Source organism: Acomys minous (genome assembly GCF_964271855.1).
Source record: "Acomys minous genome assembly, chromosome: 11".
Lineage (NCBI taxonomy): Eukaryota > Metazoa > Chordata > Mammalia > Rodentia > Muridae > Acomys > Acomys minous.
In genome coordinates, this window is record NC_140492.1 from 10,291,132 (window position 1) to 10,310,807 (window position 19,676).

The following is a 19,676-nucleotide window of genomic DNA, read 5'->3' on the forward strand; positions in this document are numbered from 1 at the left end:
AAATGTCAAGACTTGATTAGACTAGAGAACAGCACAGCTTTCTCGCTAACATACTGTCTTTGCAGATTCCTGCAGTCACTCTCTTCCCCCAGCAACTGAGAGGTCAGCAGCTCCTCTTCAAAACTGCCACCCACCTTGTTCATGCATCACTTTCCAGCAAGCATCTTGATGCTTGAGAGCGTGCTGGTTTCTTTTTCTCCTGTCTCCTGTATCCCTTTCCTACTCCTATGTTCCAAAGTCCTACTCTTCTCCAACGACCATCATAAATATTCACTTCTTCTCATGAGTTTTATTCTTTGAGGGAGAGGCGGACAGGAAATGAGTTTCTATGATGATGAGGGGAGTAGGAAGACATTATATGCGGAACTGTAAAACTGAGGCTTACTCCAGGCTGGGATTTAAGCAACCATCTCATCTCATGGTCCTAGCATCTTGACAGAATTAGTATTATTTTTCTATTCTAGTTGAAAACTGAAGCTCAGAGGCAATAATGTCATATTATACAATGTACTGAGTATGTTTTTTATACAAATCACTAAGACCTACAAGACCTGGACCTCTATCTCTTTCTAGTCTTCTTACGAGACCGCAGTCTCCAGTGACCTACACACTCAAGGAAGGAGAACGGTGTGGGGCCAGATCGCATGGTGACCTTTATTAATCTGTATTCTGTATTAGGCAGTAGCCACCAGAAGGACGGGGCCTTTTCTCTTTTTACTTACATCCCCAGCACACTCTGTTATGTCACATAGTGGATGTCTTGCGCAACTGCTGCATGAAGAAATTAGTGCACCAGGCACCACGTTGGGAAGAATCTCCACAGTTCCTTTCCGTCTACTCACCTGCAATGAAACACTCCTGTTGGGGAGCTAGCTCACTGGCAGAGTGCTTACTTAGCACGCTAGCTCACTGGCAGAGTGCTTACTCAGCACACAGGGGACTCTAAGTTTAAGTTTGACATTGGTACAGAAAAAAAAAAGGACACGATACTTCCAACTCCGCCAAGGCACCTTTGGGCTGGTTATTCTTCATGGCCTCACTTTCTTCAAACATCTGGCTTCATTCTTTCCTTAGAGCCCACAGTAGTAAGAAATGAGAATGCCAGAGAACCTGTGACTCCACTGCAGAAAAATCAGTTTGGCACTTTGGAGAAGGTCAGAGTCACTTACTTTTAACTCTTCTAATCGAAGTGGGCAAAGGAGGCCTGCATGCTTGTGGCTTTCAGATGGGAAGGAAGCCCTATGGGGGCTCTAGTCAGCAGAAAAGCTGCAAGTGGCGCTCAGCCAAATTCCTGAGCTGTAAAGCTGTCCCAGGCAACCCCAAGCCTCTATCTCGAACTTTGGGACCCACTCTACTACCATTTCCATGCCTAAGTGCTTCAGAGTAGTCCTTCCCCACAATGCCTGTGGCAGCAGATAAAGCAGAAAGCCAGCACTGAGCCATCAAACATTCAAAGTGAAAATATTTTACAAAATTATATTGCATTTTTTCCTGTCAGAATGTACATACTCTTGCATTTTCCTTTTTTTTTTTTCTGTTCCCATTTGATTAGCATAAAAACAAGGTCATGAAGAAAATTTATTTTTTAAAAGCTTGGCTTCTCTGCTAAGAAGTACGATCACAATGCTGATTAATCAAATAATTCTGTGCATTGATTTTGCCTTGTATGCGCTGTGCCCACAGGTGGTGATGAGGGCAAGCAGGTGATTAGACAAGGTTTGCACCATCACTCTTTTTCTCACAGGACACAAAACATCACTTAACACAGATACAGGATGCTGAGAGGTTGCAAACCTGCACCTTTTAAGTGATATCTTAGTCCATCTATTCTAATAACAGGCATACAAGGACTTTTCTAATAACAAATATCCAGTGACATACCTTAAGGGCTACTGTTGCTGAACGCCTTTTGTATGCAAAGCATTGTGCTAAACATACTTAATATACCATTCCTTTAATTGTTATGAGAAAATTCCGAAAAAAAGGAGGAGGAGGAAAGGGAGGGGGAGGAGGGGGAGGGGAAGAGCAGGGGAGGAGGAGGTGAAGAAAGGAAATTCTCTCTACAAAGGAAATGATTGCTCAGAGATATTATGCAACTTGGTTAGCGTCATATAGCCAGCATGAGGTGAGATAGAGATTAAAACTCACCCAAGAATCTAAACAAACTACTCATTTAGTTTGTTTCTGTTGCATATAAGATACGACTGATTATCACAGCGATCAAATCTAGCATTCATATCGTGTTAGCTTCTACTTCTTGTATGCAATTGTTATACTGGATTCTCAGCTAGCCAGCCATCTCTGCCTTTATAGAAGGCCCACATGTACAGGCTTATGTATACATAGGCCCCACAACCTTGAGAGAATGTGGTAGAGACAGTAGGAAAAGTCACTCTGCATTTCAGCAGCTCTGAAACTTAAAGGTGTTAGGCGCCTTTAAGCAGCAGCAACACATCAATAAACCTCTGCCAACCCTCTGATGTCAAAGAAAGACCCTAAAAACAAGGCCACAAAAACCATCTACCTAATGCCTACAAGACCACTGTGCACCCAGGAAGTCACTTTATAAACTAGTAAGGGACTCTAAGTTGAAACAGTGAAGTCGGCGAGTAGAAACGTGGCTAATCTAGTTGAAAATGAACAAATAACTTTTATGTATTTGGTACTTCTTATTTGCCAGCATGTGCTAATAATCATATGGATAGAACAATTTCTTTTTATCTGCTTAAAATATCAGCACATTACAAGTGAGAGATGGTAGAGCAGGAACCCAATGCCCTTGTGCCTGGGTTGTTAACAGTCTTCTATATACACCCTAGGAAGAAACTCGACTGCTCCTCTCTATCTTCATCACCTCGTCTTCAAAAAGGATTAATGGATTCCAAGCTGGCTACATATGTGTTCAGTGTATCGCTTCCAAATTTCTCATGCTCATGGGTTCTCTCACCAATGTTGAGATTTAAAGAATTTGCATACTGCCTTGTACTTAGTAGGATATGTAAGAAATAGAGAATTAATTAAGCAATACATTATCTTTTAAGTTCCTCAACTCCTTTGATGGTCTTTAAGCCAGCTAATTGATGAGTTCATTACTGTGGATAAATCTTGATGACATAATCATGATGTATCTCAATTTACACTAACTGGATTATAATTTGTAGTATATTATACAATTATTTTGGCAGCACATTCTCATCCTAATTATGTTTCTCTCGGGCAGATATTAAAGTATATTTACAGCCCTTGAGCATACAGTTAGCTTTAGCTCTAAGAAGCAGTTCACAGACATGAATGTGCTATCTAAATTATACAAGAATTAATTGACCTTTATGGATAGCCAACAACTTGCTGAAAATGTACTCCATTCATGACATTCATATATTAAAGGACACCCACTTCAAGATTCTCCAAATCATCCAAATAATATTGGTAGAAGACTCACACATGTTTTTACTTGAAATAGGAATCATAAAAATTCTATAGATGTGTTTCAATGTAAACTTCTCAGAAATGCGGTGATGCTTCATTCCAGTCCCATCAAGATTTGGCTTTAATAGAAGATAAGAATGTATCCTGGTGTGCAAGGCAGATATAAATTTACAAACAATCATGCAAAGAATTGTACTTGTGTATCCAAGTCATATCTTAAGACTTCAAGGGAACAGTGAGATTCAGCTTACTTTAGACTTGTGGAGATGTGCCATTCCTGAATGTGTCTTTTTCTTTGTGGAAAGGGCTACATAACATCTCCAATGTTCAAATGAAGCGTTTAGACTAAATAATTGGGGGGAGGGTGTTACTATGCAAAACACATCTCCTTTTGCAATGCCCACAAATGAAATATTTTATCCAAAGGGTCCTTCTCTTACAACTTCCCCACAACTGGGGAGCTCTCTGTCATCTGGGCTATCCTGTGACTAAATTTTATTTCTATTCAGCTAACCCTTTTATGTGCCCAATACTAAACTATGATAAAAGAGGAATAAGACACCTTCATCAACCCCAGCCTAGTAAAGTCATCATTTAGTAGAAGATCAGAAGATTTGTTATTTTGTGCCTTTATACAGGAGAGACAATTTTACATGCCTCACATCATGCTGGAAAACACTAAGTTTGGTGGTACATACAAGGTGCTAGGCCAGTACTAATTCATGAGACATCCCATTGCTGTAAATTATCATTATCTTCTTGAACTTGACTTTGTGTCTCTGTGTCACCTCTTATACTGTGTGATGACAGTAACACTAAGACCTCATCTCAGTGTGACAAGTCAGATCTTCATATCTGATAAAGACAGAACTAGATCTTCTTATCACATGAGGATCAATTCAGGTCTTTACAGTAAATGAAGGTCTTCATATATAGCATTGTTCACAGTAAGGTCACTCTAGGTCTTCGGTTCCTGATGAATGTTGAACCAATCTTTAAACTTAATGAAGATGGAACCAAATGCTCTCAGCTTTAGAACATGTATCACCTGAAAATTATGTACTAATTATACATGCATAAAATCTACCCTCGGGTGGATATATCTGAATGTTTAAAGATGCAGCTTCACAAATGTTACTTTTTGCTTTTTATTATATTTTTATTATTTCAAACAATATTTAAATTTAAATGTATTTTAATCATATTCTTCCCTTCCCCCAAATCCTTCCAACCCTCTTATCCTTCCCTACCCACTCAGTTTTATAAGTTGTTTCTCAAATTTTAAACAAAAGCCAAATACAGCAATAACCACCTCGCCCCTAAAATCCCCAAACTGTAATAAAAAAAAGCACACACAAAAACCAAACAAATAAACAAAACTTCATTATATGTTGGTCATCTCCTCCTGAACATGAGGCCTGTCCTGCAGTGGTTAATATACCCAAAGCCACTGTTGGAGAAACCTGGTTTTCTGATTTTTTTTCCCTTGCCCATTAGGTATAAATGATAGTGCAATTGCTAGCCTTTACCCTAGCACCTCTGGTCTGTCTAAAGTTCCAGGATACTGAAAACATTACTATGCTATCGATATTTTAGAGCTTACTATTGAATGCCCATGCTCTAGCTCTCCTTTGAAAGGGTATCCTCACACAAACCTGAAGGATAGATTTTATTACCACCATTATGGAACGTGCTTATCACAGAGAGCTTGTGTGCCATGTCACAGGTCCACCTTCCAATGGAGGTTATGTTCACTGATCTTCTTCCACTTTGTCCTCTCTAAGACATGCCCCTTCCACAGGGAACCCCTGAGCATTGCAGAATGTCTACTTTTTAGTTCCATGTCATCTTCCCAAAGCTCCAATCCCTCCTCATTGATGGATTGCCTATTCCATTCCACCACCCACAATCTTCTCTCCCTGCTCTGTTCTCAACCATCTGCACACAGGTGAATTAGTGTAGCACGGTCACTTTCTAGAGCTACCAGAAATGTCACCTTTTCCCACTCCATTTATTAAAAGCCATTAATGTCAGCTTCTTCTCTGAACACACCTCTGGGGACAGAAGCTTGAGAAAATGTTAAGACCCAGAGACACTCCCAAGTAATGCAGTGAGTGCTTTGATTTATCTTGGAAGCAGGAGAAAAAAAACTGGGTTGACTTTGTAAATGGTATAATGCTGTTGTCAAATGGAAGCAAAAAAAAAATCTCTGCACTCCCTTTGAGTTCAGTTTGTTAGTAGGTGCTTACACACTGTTAGCATTTGTGTGTGAAGGGAAGGAATGAAAAATTAGAAATGTTTCAACTTCAACAGAAAATTCATTTTTCTCTTTGATGAATGAATTTGATGCTCACCTGCTGAAAGCTGTGAGTTCTCGTGCACTGTAACTAAGGAAAGATGAGACATGCATTTGCTTTTTGTTGTTACTGTAACACACACAGTAGTTTAAAACAACAGAAGTCTCTTAGCAGTTGTGGAGGTCAAGTCTTGAACGAAGATCGAGGCAGGCTGCTTTCCTCCAAGAGGAAGGGACACAAAATGGCAGCTCCTTGTGTTTTCATTATCTAAGGTTGTCCTTATGTCTCTCTCTGAAGCCCCACATTACATCATCACTTGCGCTTTGCCTCTGACTATAATGCTTTCAGATTACAGCTCTTTTGTTTCCACCATATAAGGTTACCTATGTCCACACAGACAGCTCAGGGCAATGACTTCATCTCCAAACCCATGATCTCATAACAACTACGGTCTCTTTTGCCACACAAATAAGCATGTGAATATGTGCTCAAGTCAGGGTGTGGCCACCTACAGGGAACGCTAGTCTACTGCAGAAGAAAAGGAATTCTTCTGTATCTCCCAGGCTTTGTGACCCACTGCTGTCTGCTCCATGATACACTGTCATTTAGGAATGTAAGTTGATTTAATATGGCAATAAACATTGGCAAAAAAAATGTATCACAAGAGTAGCTTACACCTCACTTACTCCACTGATGGTGGGTAGGCAGCACAGCTCACATAGCCTAAGAAGACTATATGGATGTGACTGTAAGTATCACAGAAAAAGAGATGCACCCTGGAGCTCAAATTCTTACCTTCAAACTGTTCCTCTGATACTTGATGCCATCCCACTGTTTCTGAATATTTTTACACAGAAAGAGCTTATTCTTGTCTGGGGTAAAGCCCATACTTTAGCTACAGTGCATGTTTGCACATTTTGAAGTTATTCATTTGAAATTATTGACTAGAAACCATGTCTGGTGTCTGGGACTTCATCCTTCTATTGAGAAAGCCATAAAAGTAGCAATATACTTCAGTTTAGTCAATATAAAGTTCCAGGACATGCAGTTTTTGAGGGAAGAAGCAGTAATATAAAGCCATATAAATATTACAAAAACCCTCAAAATAGCCCAGGAGATCTCCAGGCTCTATTTTCGAGTTTTGCTTCTACAGTCACAGCGTAATGCCCATTATTTGTGATGTATGAATTTTCCTTAATGATAGATGTTGGGGATTCATGGATAATGTTTCCTGTTGCTACCTCTTTACAAGGCACTGCTTTCTAAGAGTAAAGCAGAGTGGAGGTGCAGGGTTCTTCAGATCTCAAAGATGCTATCAGAATGCTTGGCTCCATCTGTCTCACAAGATGACTCTACAGCCACGATAAGCCTTATATCCCTCTAAACTACGTCCTCTTCCTCTAAATGTCAATTTGATCTTGGGAAATACACAACCATATGGACTGTGTGCTTCTTAGTGTACTCAGTCATTCATCAAATTCCAAGAGCTCAACTTTGTCAGTGACAACAGTGATAGACCAAGGCTACTATACATAAGGTTCAACTGATAGCTGCAAAAACTTCCCAAGGCAGCTGGACCACTCTGATGTCACCATTGCTAATGAGCAGTAGCTGTGTTCCAGATAATACTGGAATTATTAGAATCATTACAATTGTCCTTTTAGGAGCCAAGTAGCATTGAGCGTTTGTTCTGCCATTGTCAGTTGAATTCTAGCAACAACAAAAAAAGAAGACATAAATTGTTTTCTTAGAAACAAAGGAATAGCCATGTAGCCCTTCCTAGCTTAGTACCATGATACAGAAAGAGCCTCTGAGGAGATGCACATATCCTTCCTTCTTATGGATTATGTGACCAAGAGAGAATGCATTATCCTAAGGATGCAGATCTTGAATCTCTTGTTATTAGTCTCCCTTGAGTTCTTACAATTGATCCTCAAGTAAAACAGGGCATGACTTACAAACAGTTATTACTGGTGTTGCTGGAAAACAAAATTAGTCAAAGGACTTCCTGATAGACAAAACCAACTCAGCTACAGTAGATTGGAAAAGTCAGCCATTCCTTAAGGAAAATACAGTATCGAGCTTGTCCTCACCATGATTATTTATAGTATTTTCATTCTATAAAGACCTGGATCAGCCCAGAAAAACACATTTGAAACAGAAGGATAATGTCTCTTAAAGGGAGTGGAGAACTGGAAGAGGAAAGTTGGTTGATAGAAACATAGCCTGATAACATTTGTCCACATGAGGATATATGCCTGTGTTTCTGACTGGCTTCTAATGGAGAGCCAATATTATGCGCCTTAACCTTCCTAGAGATCAAAACAAAATGTTAACAAGATCATTTATGTGACTCCTGGTATTTATGAAAAAAGAAAAAGGCGATTATTCAGAAAATGCAGCTTCTCCCAATGTTGATAACCATTTAATCAATATGCTAGAGATGGAGAGATGACAAATGTCCTTATCTTTCCTACCTTGTTGGTTCATACTCACGTACGAACAAGGATCAGCAAATACAACCCTGTCATGAGCCCAGAAACACAACAAACAGAATTAATGGCTTCCAGTCTAGGGATGTCATCCTCCCCCCCCTGCCACCACCTCCAACTCCTGTCATGCATAACTCAGGCTAGCATTAACATTACACACCAACTGCCTGTGCCTCCTCAGTGCTGAGAGTTCAGCCCTGTGCTTCCACACCTCAGCCAATTTGTAGTTCTCCCTATGTCAAAGACATAATATCAGAACTTACCTTATAATAGGTATGTCAGGAAATTCGTACTGGGAGATCATTTTAGTGTAAGCAGTTAAGGAGAATAAGCAGCATAACTGAATATGACACACTTGATCCCATGTTTGTTACACAGTACCATTTGTGACGGAATGTTTTGGCTTGGGAATGGCTTAAACAGAAGCAGAACTTGTACTTAGCAATGTTAACTTGGTGAAACATGCACACTGGTTTAAAAACAAGCAGAACTGTGTCCATCGATGCTAACTTAGTAAAGTGAGTACCACTTATCGGTTCAGTAGACAAACATGACATAAAAGTTCAGAGAAGGCATGCATAGGAAAATTCAGTTCTGTGAAGAACTATTATAAAACTCTACATGTCATGATTATATTTTACTTTTAAAAATGACTTTTATCCTGATGACATTTTTCTTAATCCCTTACTGATTTTAGTTAAAATACCAATACCTAAAGAAAAAGTCACAGAGAGAATACAGTACATTTATTTTTAAAGCATGCCCTCAGAAGACAAGACTCTGTGTCCCAACCCATCTACAGGCTACTATGAAGGACAGTTGTTAAGGAACACCATTCTTGGAGCTTGCCATTTTTTATCTTGAAAGTTTTCTTTCATCTGGTTCTGGAATGTCCATGAAGTTGACAGGGTTATGACCAGTGGCTCTGTACTTGTTTTATAATTTCTAGAAAAACCAGGACAAAGACAGAGTGATTCAGATCCAAACATATAGCTAGGAAAGATAGCAGAGAACTCTGTGGTACAATAAATGCAAATTACACCTGGAGGACCCAAGAGTTCCTTTTGCAGTAAGAGTAGGCCCACCAGATGCCACGCTCTATATTGCCACACCCCATTTCTAGCCCTGCATAACATGGCAAACTAATATCTGCCTCCAGGAATAATAAGAACAATAACAAAATAACTACCTAAATGATTGCTTTTCTTTTTTAAGAAGTGTTCACACTTGCAACAGAGGGTCAAAGCCTTCTACAAAGTTCCAAAAGAAAATTCAAAGCTGTAAACTCAGATAGATTTGTATTCCAGTTTAAGTTCCAGAAATAATAGTTTAAATCTAGTATCCAGCTTCATATCTAACATAAAGTTCTCTTTGCACTATCTAATAACCAAAATGAACAACTGGATTCCAGCCTGACCCTGGTAGGCCAGGTTTGGTTTGGTTTGGTTTGGTTTGGTTTGGTTTGGTTTGGTTTGGTTTGGTTTGGTTTGGTTTGGTTTGTGCTCAAATGGCATAAGAAAGCAGTTACAGGACCTCAGCACGTGTGGTTCTAAATGTTGCTGATGGCCCTAAAGCAAGTCTACCATGAAAGAATCCTCTGTGTGCCTGATCTTGTTAACACCATAGGAGCATCTTAGAGACTATTAGCTCATGAATCACAGAAGAGTTTCCCATCATTCATCCTACTTTCAGACAGTGCAGTTTCATTAAATAGCCTCTGGTTTCCATGTTAGCAGAGATGAGTGTCTCCCAAGTGTCCATGCCTAGTGCTGTCTTTAAACACACTCTTCATTCCTTATTCCCTTTTATGTAAAGCCATGCCAGTTAGCATATTTTTTAATTTGTTCACTTTACATCCCAATTGTAGTCCCCTCCCTGATCATCTTCCAATTGCACCCTCCCTCCCTTATACTCTCTCTGTCCCTCCTCTTCCCTCAGAAAGGGGAGCCCTCCTCCCCTAACATCTGAACTCAGCCTATCAAGTCTCATCTAGACTGCCTGTATCCTCTTCCTCTGTGGCCTGGCAAGGCTGCCCCACCAGGAAGAAGTGATCAATGTGTAGGAACCAGAGCCCATATCAGAAGTAGTCCCTACTCCCCATATTGTGGGACCCACAAGGAGACTGTGCTGCCTGTCTACTACTTCTGAGCAGAGGATCTAGGTCCTCACCATGCATGGTCCTTGGTTGGTGCATCAGTCTCTGCAGCAGGCACCTCCTCTGGCAGAATTGTTGGCTCCTCTGGGCTACTTGTGGAGCTCAGGATGATCTCGTTTCATACAACAAGGACATTTGCTCAACTATGTTCATAGCAGCTTTATTCATAATAGCCAGAATCTGAAAATAACCTAGATGTGCCTCACCCGAAGAATGGATAAAGAAACCGTGGTACATTTATACAATGGATTACTACTCAGCTATTTAAAAACAAGAAGATCTTGAAATTTATAGGCGGTTATCATTTTAAGCAGAACCTTTTACTTTTTAAATGCATCTTTTAAAGTTTTAAACATCTTTGTTCTTCATTGCCAACTTCACATTTTCTACAGACTAGTGTGCTTCACCACCTTACATACCCTGAACCAGAACGGCTCTATAAGGGGCCTTAAGGAACCCTGACTTAGAAACTTCCAGATGGTTGTGACTTGCATACAAGACTCACAAGAGTTATGAGAAAAAGCGTCTCAGAAATGTAGCTTGTGAATTTTTATTCATTCCCAAGCCAAGAACCATAAGTAATATCCAAGAAGAGTTTTTGAGACCCTGCAACAAGGAAGATAATACCCTGACTTAGATAATGTAGAAAGCCATTTGAAACAATTTCTGCCTCATTGATCACAAAAGTAGATTCTCTGCTCAATAAACTACCTACCGACCACCACTATGTCTCATAGCTACTGTCCTCTTCTCCCACAAAGTAAAACCAATATATGCATGCCAAGGATTCTGGAAATACCAACATCCCACAGAGGTTCCTGAGAATAAGTTCTAGTAAGCATACTTTCTTTCATCTGTGAAGTCTTGTTTGTGTGTGGGATTGTATGTGTATGAGATAGCATGTGTGTGAGATTGTGTGTGTGTGTGTACTCATATGTGAGTGTGTGCATGTGTGCTGTACAAGCAAAAGAAAGACAATTTGGGCAAAGTAAGAGTGGAAAGGGCAGTGGGTGGTACGGAAGGGCAAGAACTATAGTATGAAAATATGATGATGTCATAATTGTACTATTTAGTACACTAAAATAACAGAAAATAAAAGTATGATAAAATTCTAATGATCCACTAGTTCCACCATCTGAAACTCAAGTTTGCTAGAAATATAGACACCTGTTAATTCTAATATACACTAAACAATGTTGAAAAAAAGACATAAAAAGTAATGTGAGCTTTGCCTAAGTTGTCTTCACCATCAGTGAGTTCAGGTTTGTTGGGTAAGATGAGAAAGAGATAGTAAGTTTTCAGAAACATGTTCAGCTATAAATCCTCACTTGACTACATCTGCAAACTAGCATTCCTATGTCAACATACAATGACTTCTAATCTGAAAAAAGCATCATGTTAAGGGCAAACACTAAGCAATCTGCACATATAGTCTAGGGCATTGCATGTGGAAACCTAAGAACAGAAAACACAAATCTCATGCCATGATGCCCAACCCCAAATATAAGACTTGAAGGACGATACAGGTGGTAAACTTTAAACTCCTACCCAGATCTAGCCAATGGTCAGAACATTCTCCACAGTAGAGTGGAGAGTGGGATGTGACTTTCTCATGTACTCTGGTGCCTCACCTTTGACCATGTCCCCTGGAGGGGGAGACCTGGTGGCACTCAGAGGAAGGACAGCAGGTTACCGAGAAGAGACTTGATACCCTATGAGCATATACAGGGGGAGGAAGTCCCCCTCAGGAACAGTCATAGGGGAGGGGAATAAGGGAAAAATGGGAGGGAGGGAAGAATGGGAGGATACAAGGGATGGGATAACCATTGAGATGTAACAAGAATAAATTAATAATAAAAAAAGAAAAAATAATAAAGAAAAAAGACTTGTTGGCTAGAGACTATTTTTAAATTTGGTCATCAAACCAATTACTTCAGTGTAAGTCCAACAGTCTAATGATAAGAAAATAGGGCAGAGGTCAGTGGCCTCCTCCCCAACCACTAATTGGCCTCAGGATACTGATCTACGGAGTCTACTGATTTCTATAGTCTGCATCCCCAATTTTTATAGCCTGATACTCTATTTCTTATCATAATCTACTCCTGACTCTTTCCTTCATGTCTCTGTTGCAGATTTTGTTCATGGGCATGATGACTGAGTATTATCACTACTTCTTCACAACCCTGGTGAGTGCTTCCAGTAAGAAGGCATTACACACAGGACCTTAGCCTAGCTATTGTCATGGAGATTTCCTTTACTTTCCTGAGACTCCTCTAAACCAATATTGCTGAGCACCAGGTATCTTTGTTTCTTTTTACAAAAAGATCACCAATGCATATGCATCAGAAGATCGATGAAATCCCATTAAAGAAGAGCTATCCAGAAAGAAGTACCAGCTATAGTTTCTCCGTCCATTCAGAAGAGTGTTGAAATGTGCCCTGGCATCCATTGATATGATAAAGTATTGTTCCTGCCTGTGTCCAGGAGACAATGGAGTTCAGACAGTCACTTAGGAGCACCTGGCAAAGTTTCAACAAGTTATGGAGACCTTATGCACACTGAGCATTCTACATCATTAAGGAAAATGATGATTCAAAGCAGAAGACGTTCAGAAGAATCTCTGGCAGTTAAATTGTGTGGCATTAGTGAATGAAGAGGAATTATTTGAGGCATTTAATACACACACGTTACATTATAGATCTTCCTCAATCGGCCTCAGAAATCAGTCAACAGACTGCATATGTACCACTCTTCCCAACACCTGCAGTATAAATTCCACTTTCTTACATAAGAAGAAAATTTTATTAGTAATCTTTAAGGGTTTATCAGGTATAACCTGCCTAGATTTGAGGTAGAATGGTCAGTAAGTTACTGTTTTAGCAAATAAAATTGACAAGCTAAGCTGAAGTGTGTAGGAATCAAAGGATTCAGAGCAAGGAGCAAAGAACTGTCCTACTTTCACCCGCTCACAGCAGCAAAGGGTCCCTGCAGAACCCCTGAGGGTATGAGGATTACAGAGCACGTGTCAGGAGCTTGTAGGGAGCAGGGTGGAGTGCAAGTTCCCACGTTTTGCTGATCTTGTGCCTCTGTGTTGCTGCCAGCCACATCTATTCATCTTACAGAACACTTGAATAGATCGATGTTTTATGTATTCACATATACAGCCCTTCCCTATAACCAGGAAAGCCAGAGTACTGCAAAGCCATATAGCCTTGGGCCTCAGAACACTTTTTGAGCCTTGGCTGAACATTCCCAGAAGAGCTGGTTTGGCCTTCATTTCAGAGATTGAAGCCTAGGAAGTCTGGTCCTCAATAGAGCCTATTGAGTGAGAGCACATTGTACAATTTCCATTCTGGTCCACTCCTTACTCTCTGGAAAGCCTCATTCTGTATTTGCAAGAGATATAAGAAAGTCACACATGAAAGTTCTACATTCTGTATTACATAGAAACCTCAAGTTGTAGGACAGCTAAAGTCTATGTACGTTTAATATATTCAGCATCAGGAATTCGGCAGGCATGCTGGAATTTTCTGTGTAAATAACTTTCCGTCTATTAATAGAATGTGTTAAAAAAAAAAAAACATTTCTTCCCCGGGTCGTAGTCTTTGTAGTTGCTTTGTGTTTTCCTACGGTTTGATCTGCATCCTGTCCTCTGTTGCTTTCACATTCTAGCCAGCTTTGGCCGTAAGTAACAGTATGTTAGTGCAAAGGAAACACAAAGTTTACACACTCACATACATCATATATGTTATAATGTATATATTCTATACCTAAAAGGCAGTATAGGGCTGGAGAGAAGGCTTGATGGAGTATTCAGTTCCCAGCACCCACATCGGAAGGTGGCTGTATCTCCATTGCCAGGGGATCAAGGTGCCCTCTTCTAGATTTCACAGACACTTTCACTCAGTTGCACATATCCACACACAAACACTTGATTAAATCTTTAAAAAATAATAAAAGAGCAAGTCTATATAAAACAGTAGTATAGCTTTCATGACCCAGAAATGGCAGGGCAGGGCTGTGATATTACAACTCCACTGCCCAATCCAAAGTTATCTTGGGACTGATGAACAAGGAGAAGACACCTCCAGGAGAGTGACTGTGCTGCATCTTCTGCAAATGCGAATGCACAGAAGTCGAGCCCCCCTGCCTTGACTGCCTTGAGCAGCTGTTGTCCTCTTTGTAGCTGGACCATGCCAGACTCTGTTCCAGAAAGCAGCTTCATTGCTAGACAGTGTCTGCACGAGTTGTTTGTTTGTTTGTTTGTCTCTGCTAAGTATTATTCTGGCTAGTTTGGTTTCTTCTCAAATATTTAGGATTTACTCTAAACTTGTTATATGAAAAATTGAAGCGATCATTCTGTTTTTAAATATGTATCTACTGACAACTATCTGGTTTACATCCAGCTTTGTCTGTCCTGGAAAACACTGGGATGGTTTGGACATGTGTTCTGATACACTGTCAAAGTAGAAATAAGTCTCCTGGAAATTTTCACACCTCCACAACCACAGAGTCCAATACATTCTCTAAAAATGACCCTAATTCAGAGCCCTTATTCAGTGACTATTCTTTATATTCTTGTTGAGAGGAATAGGAGTTGTCATCAGGGAGCCACAGGATGCCATTTTCCCTTCCTAGAAGTCTTTTTCTTCACATTCATATGCAGTTTCCACATTTCACCTAAGCAGCATGAGCCAGACAGCCTAGAACTGCAGCTGTGCGGAGCGTGGCTGATGCTGCCATTGTCCCGCACTTCCTTTGTGGCCCTGTCACCACTGAGAACTTTTTTCTTCAGCTAAAAAATAAAAGCATAGAGGCAAACAGACAGAAAGATCTTATCTGTCTCCTCAAAGACTACATCCTAGGAAGAGAATCCTAACTTTCAGATATCATGTCTGGGGTCCAAGGCTAGACAACTTGTTGGTAAATTCCTCTTCTTCATTTATCCAAACCTGACATTCTCCCATAAACAGGACGTGATAGCACTGCCCTTTGTGTCTTCATCTTTTTATTGCTTCTGTAATCATTGATCTTTTTTTTTTACATCAAGAACATCAATACTGCTACTTAATTTCTACTTTTCTTTTTATAACACTGCACAGGACTTGTTTGCTTTAGACCTGGAACTCTACAGGTACAGTGGTGTAAATATGACTGGGTTCCGGCTGCTGAATATTGACAACCCTCATGTGTCATCCATCATCGAGAAGTGGTCCATGGAGAGGTTGCAGGCCCCGCCCAGACCCGAGACTGGTCTTCTGGATGGCATGATGACAGTGAGTAGTTTTAATTTTCAAACATGTTTTTTTTGTTGTTGTTTGAGAATCTCATCTAAGTGCACAGTGTATTTTAATCACATTCATTCAGACTTCCTCCGCCTGCCCACCACCACCAAGATTCAAATCACTGTGGAGAAGGATGGGAACTTGTGCAGAAAGATTGTAAGAGATGGAATAATTGTAATGAAATCTCACAGTCATGTTTTAACTCTATAGAAGTAAAGTTAAGCATCTTCTATGCCTTTGCTCATGGATGTGAATGCTATTTTAATGCATATCTTGAGAGAGAATGTTCAAGAGAGAAGGAAAGAGAACATTTAGATGTTTTGCAAGCTGGTGTACGGTTATTATATCAAAAGCTCTACTTTTCCAATTGCACTTGTCAAAAATCAAGTTGCTGTCATCATTTTGCAAATAAAAAAAAGAGCAGGATCAAAAGGGTAAGCAGAGTATGTTCACTCATAGGAGTGTGTCTCTGGGAGGAGTGCAAAGAAGTGAGAAACATCCTGTTTATACTCATTACCCAGGACTAAGCTGTATATGCAGGTTTAGACAAACACCAGAGCTCCACAGGACCTATGGTTATGTGCTTAACATCCCAGCTACATATAGGCACGGTTCTGCAGATGCTGATGGTGCTTAACTCCAGGAATATGTTACTCTTGACATGGGTGTCAAGCCTGTCTCTTTCGAGCCAGAGGTAGTCACCTGAACAGAAACTTGCAAAGTGCCTTGTGGAGAGCTTTGAGGCAGCATCATTTGTCTCTTGCTGTCAAATGTATCTGCCCTCGCTTTATTTCTCTAATGAGTCTCCCTGGGTGATAAGGAAAATAGAAAAATAATAATAATAAAAAAACCACCTTGCTTTCTATGTAAGAACAGTACTACTAAAGGGGGGAAGATATTGGAAACGAGAACAGGTAATAGCATTTTAAATTGGTGTAATATTTCACTCTCGGTTCCCATCACCCAGAGAAGCACTCTTGCTTTTAAGATGCAATCTACTGATAACTGAAAGGTATCATCTCACTGAAAAATGAACTTCGAACTTCCTTTTTCTTTTTCCTGTGAGGAAGAAGTGAAATGAAGGAAATAAATGAATGCATTAAGTAGCCCTGGATGGTTCTATGTTCAGAGTCCTGAACATAACTGAAATAAGCCTGAAATAACTCTTAAAACACACTGTGGTCTGGGAGATAATGGTGGAAACTGTTGTGGTACAAATGAGCCTTAGGTAATTTGAAATGTTGCTTTGAATGAAGACAAGCAGAGACTATGCAGAGAAATACTAGACTTCAGAAAGGGAAGGGGACTATCACTTCCGTGGTAAAATTCTCCCTTTTCCCATGGGTCACAGCTTCATGCCAGATGCTGAATATCCATCACAAGAATGGTTTGATTTACAAAAAACAAAAGTATCTGCATGTTCACTTGTATGGAGCAGACACAGTAATTTGTATTTGTTGACCAAATGAAAACCATGGAAGAAGAAAAATAAAGCTGTGAAGCTTTTGTAGGTTAATGCTGGCACAAGGTAGTGTTGTTGCCAGTCACCTCCACTAACGGCTGCCAAATGGCTGGAACCTGGTGGAAATAAGATGTCCTGATCTGTCTAAAAGGATCCACCTGACGGAGAGGTTTCAGGCATGCTTATACTTCTATTATTATTAATTTTTAAAAACCACAAAAAGAAAAGTTATGGTCGGAGAGATAACTTCCTGGTAAATCCTCTGCATACGTGTGTGAAGGGTTGAGTTTGAAACCTTAGACCCCACATAAAGCCAGAGGCAGTAGTGTGCACCTGAGGTGTGAGTCCTCCTGGGAGGTAAATGCAGTAGAATTCTCAGAGACTCCTGGGCTAGCTGTCCTGGAGTTCATAGTAGCAGACAGCAAAAGAGGGAAACTCTGTCTCAAGCAGGGTGGAAAGTAAGAACAACCACGGGAGGTTGTCCTCTTTCCTCTACATCTGTACTGCGTGTGTGTGTGTGTGTGTGTGTGTGTGTGTGTGTGTGTGTGTGTGTGTGTGTGTGTGCACATACACCACACACACACACACACACACACGCACATTATACTCACAAATTTTATTTGATTAAAAGAAAAGTGAGGATTTACAATATCAGAAGAATATTTCAGCAGAATGCTGTAAAAACAGGTACAATAACTATGTCCAGACATGTCAAGGTGAGTAAACAATATTGATAAGACAGAGTGCCTACCTTGCAGATATAGCATTGTGGGATGCATACATTTTATTTTATTTTTTTTATTTTAGGTTTTTCAAGACACAGTTTCTCTGTGTAGCCTCGGCTGTCCTGGACTAGCTTTGTAGACCAGGTTGGCCTCGAGCTTATAGTGATCCTCCTGCCTCCACCTCCTGAGTGCTGGGGTTAAAGGCATGGGCCACTACACCCAGCTGGGATGCATACATTCAACAACATTTAGCAAAGGAATTTACATGGAACCCTCTCTCTTCCTAAAAAGCCATGGACAAGGATGCTCAATGAAATGATCAGCGTCAAGAGAGGATACACACACACACACACACACACACACACACACACACACACACACACACACACACACCATGTCCCCAATTCCAGGCCAAGTGCTAAGAATTTTCTAATCTTTGTTTGTTTTTCAAGACAAGGATTCTCTGTGTAGCTTCGGCTGCCCTGGACTTTCTTTGTAGATTGGGCTGGCTTCAGATTCGCAAATACATACCTGTTTCTGTCTCCCCAAGTGCTGGGATTATAGGTGTGCACCACTGCACGCAATAGAATTCTCTAGTTGTAGATGGCATCAATCAAAATGTTTTCTTCACTGTCCCAAAGATGAAAACCAGTGGATATATGCATTAGGTCCTACATGATCCTCTGCTGCCAGCACTTGTAGCACTGTCTGCATTTACTACTACGCAGGCTACTCAGATATCTCCTCATTAGCAAGGCCTTCTGCGAGCTGCGTTGTAGTATGGTAGCTTCTTCTGTTATTCTCCTCACTCTTACCTGTTTTAATTTTCTTCCTAAGCTTCCTAAGCCTGTATCATTTAGATAAAGATGATTTCCATTTCTGTAATATGCTCTGTTCTCAGCATGAGAAGAGACACGGCACAAAGAAAACTTCAGTAAGCATGCATTTGGTGAAATAATTTATGCAGAAAACAAATTTAATTGAGATTCTAACAAAACAGATATTTCAATAAAGAATACCATATAGCCCTGAAGTATTTCTCAGAAATGCCAAAGTTCTTAAAAGCAAGAAATATGCCTTATCAATGAAAATGGACATTATTCTCAAGTAATGAGTTTTTTTATTTTAAAAACTAACACTATAAATGGCATTACTATAGTAAATATAACCTGGAACTGCAAATCAATTGCCTTTTTAGGAATATTTTGTCGCAGCAACAGAAAATTAACTGGAACATTAAGCCATTGTAAATAATCCTACTGGTATAATAGAATTGTAGTCCCTAAAATTATATGAATATTCCTGGTGTTCTGCCAGACCCAATACCTGTATTCAGTGTAGTCATTTTCTTACATGTGCCACATACATTTACAGATTATAGATGTGAGATGATACACTAATTAGAAAATGATATAATGGGGAAAATGCATTTTGACTACCCATTGACTTATCGATTTTTTAAATAATTTATTAAAGCTTTTCTTAGAATGTCTACAGTAAAACATCCTCAAAAATTACCATAATATATGTCAAAATATGTATATTTCTGAAAAAAAGAGAGGCCAATCATACCCAAGTTCAATATAGTTGAATCTAGATTTAAAGAACAGATTTAATTAAAGAAATAAAAACCTACTTAAGAACTGGTTAAGAAACCGACTGCTTAGCTCAGTTCAAAACAGTGAAATGCACTATTCAAAAACACACCTTCAATTGAGAACACCAAGCAAATAGAGTGGACCAGATGTGGGACAAGGCTATGACTTCTCATAACTTGTGTCCACTGATGTACTTTCTCCATCAAGGTTCCACTCCCACTCCAAATACCAAC

The 19,676-nt window shown here is 39.9% G+C and overlaps 1 protein-coding gene across 7 annotated transcripts in view; it reads left to right on the forward strand.

Annotated features, from left to right (window-relative positions):
- GRIK1 (glutamate ionotropic receptor kainate type subunit 1) overlaps positions 1–19,676 on the forward strand; it is a 363,547-nt gene that overhangs the window by 241,412 nt on the left and 102,459 nt on the right. For all 7 annotated transcript variants that reach the window (XM_084800831.1, XM_084800829.1, XM_084800830.1 and 4 more), the window contains exons 5-6: positions 12,506–12,559; positions 15,476–15,649. In XM_084800831.1, the coding sequence (XP_084656957.1) occupies positions 12,506–12,559; positions 15,476–15,649 (228 nt within the window). The remainder of the gene's footprint in view (positions 1–12,505; positions 12,560–15,475; positions 15,650–19,676) is intronic.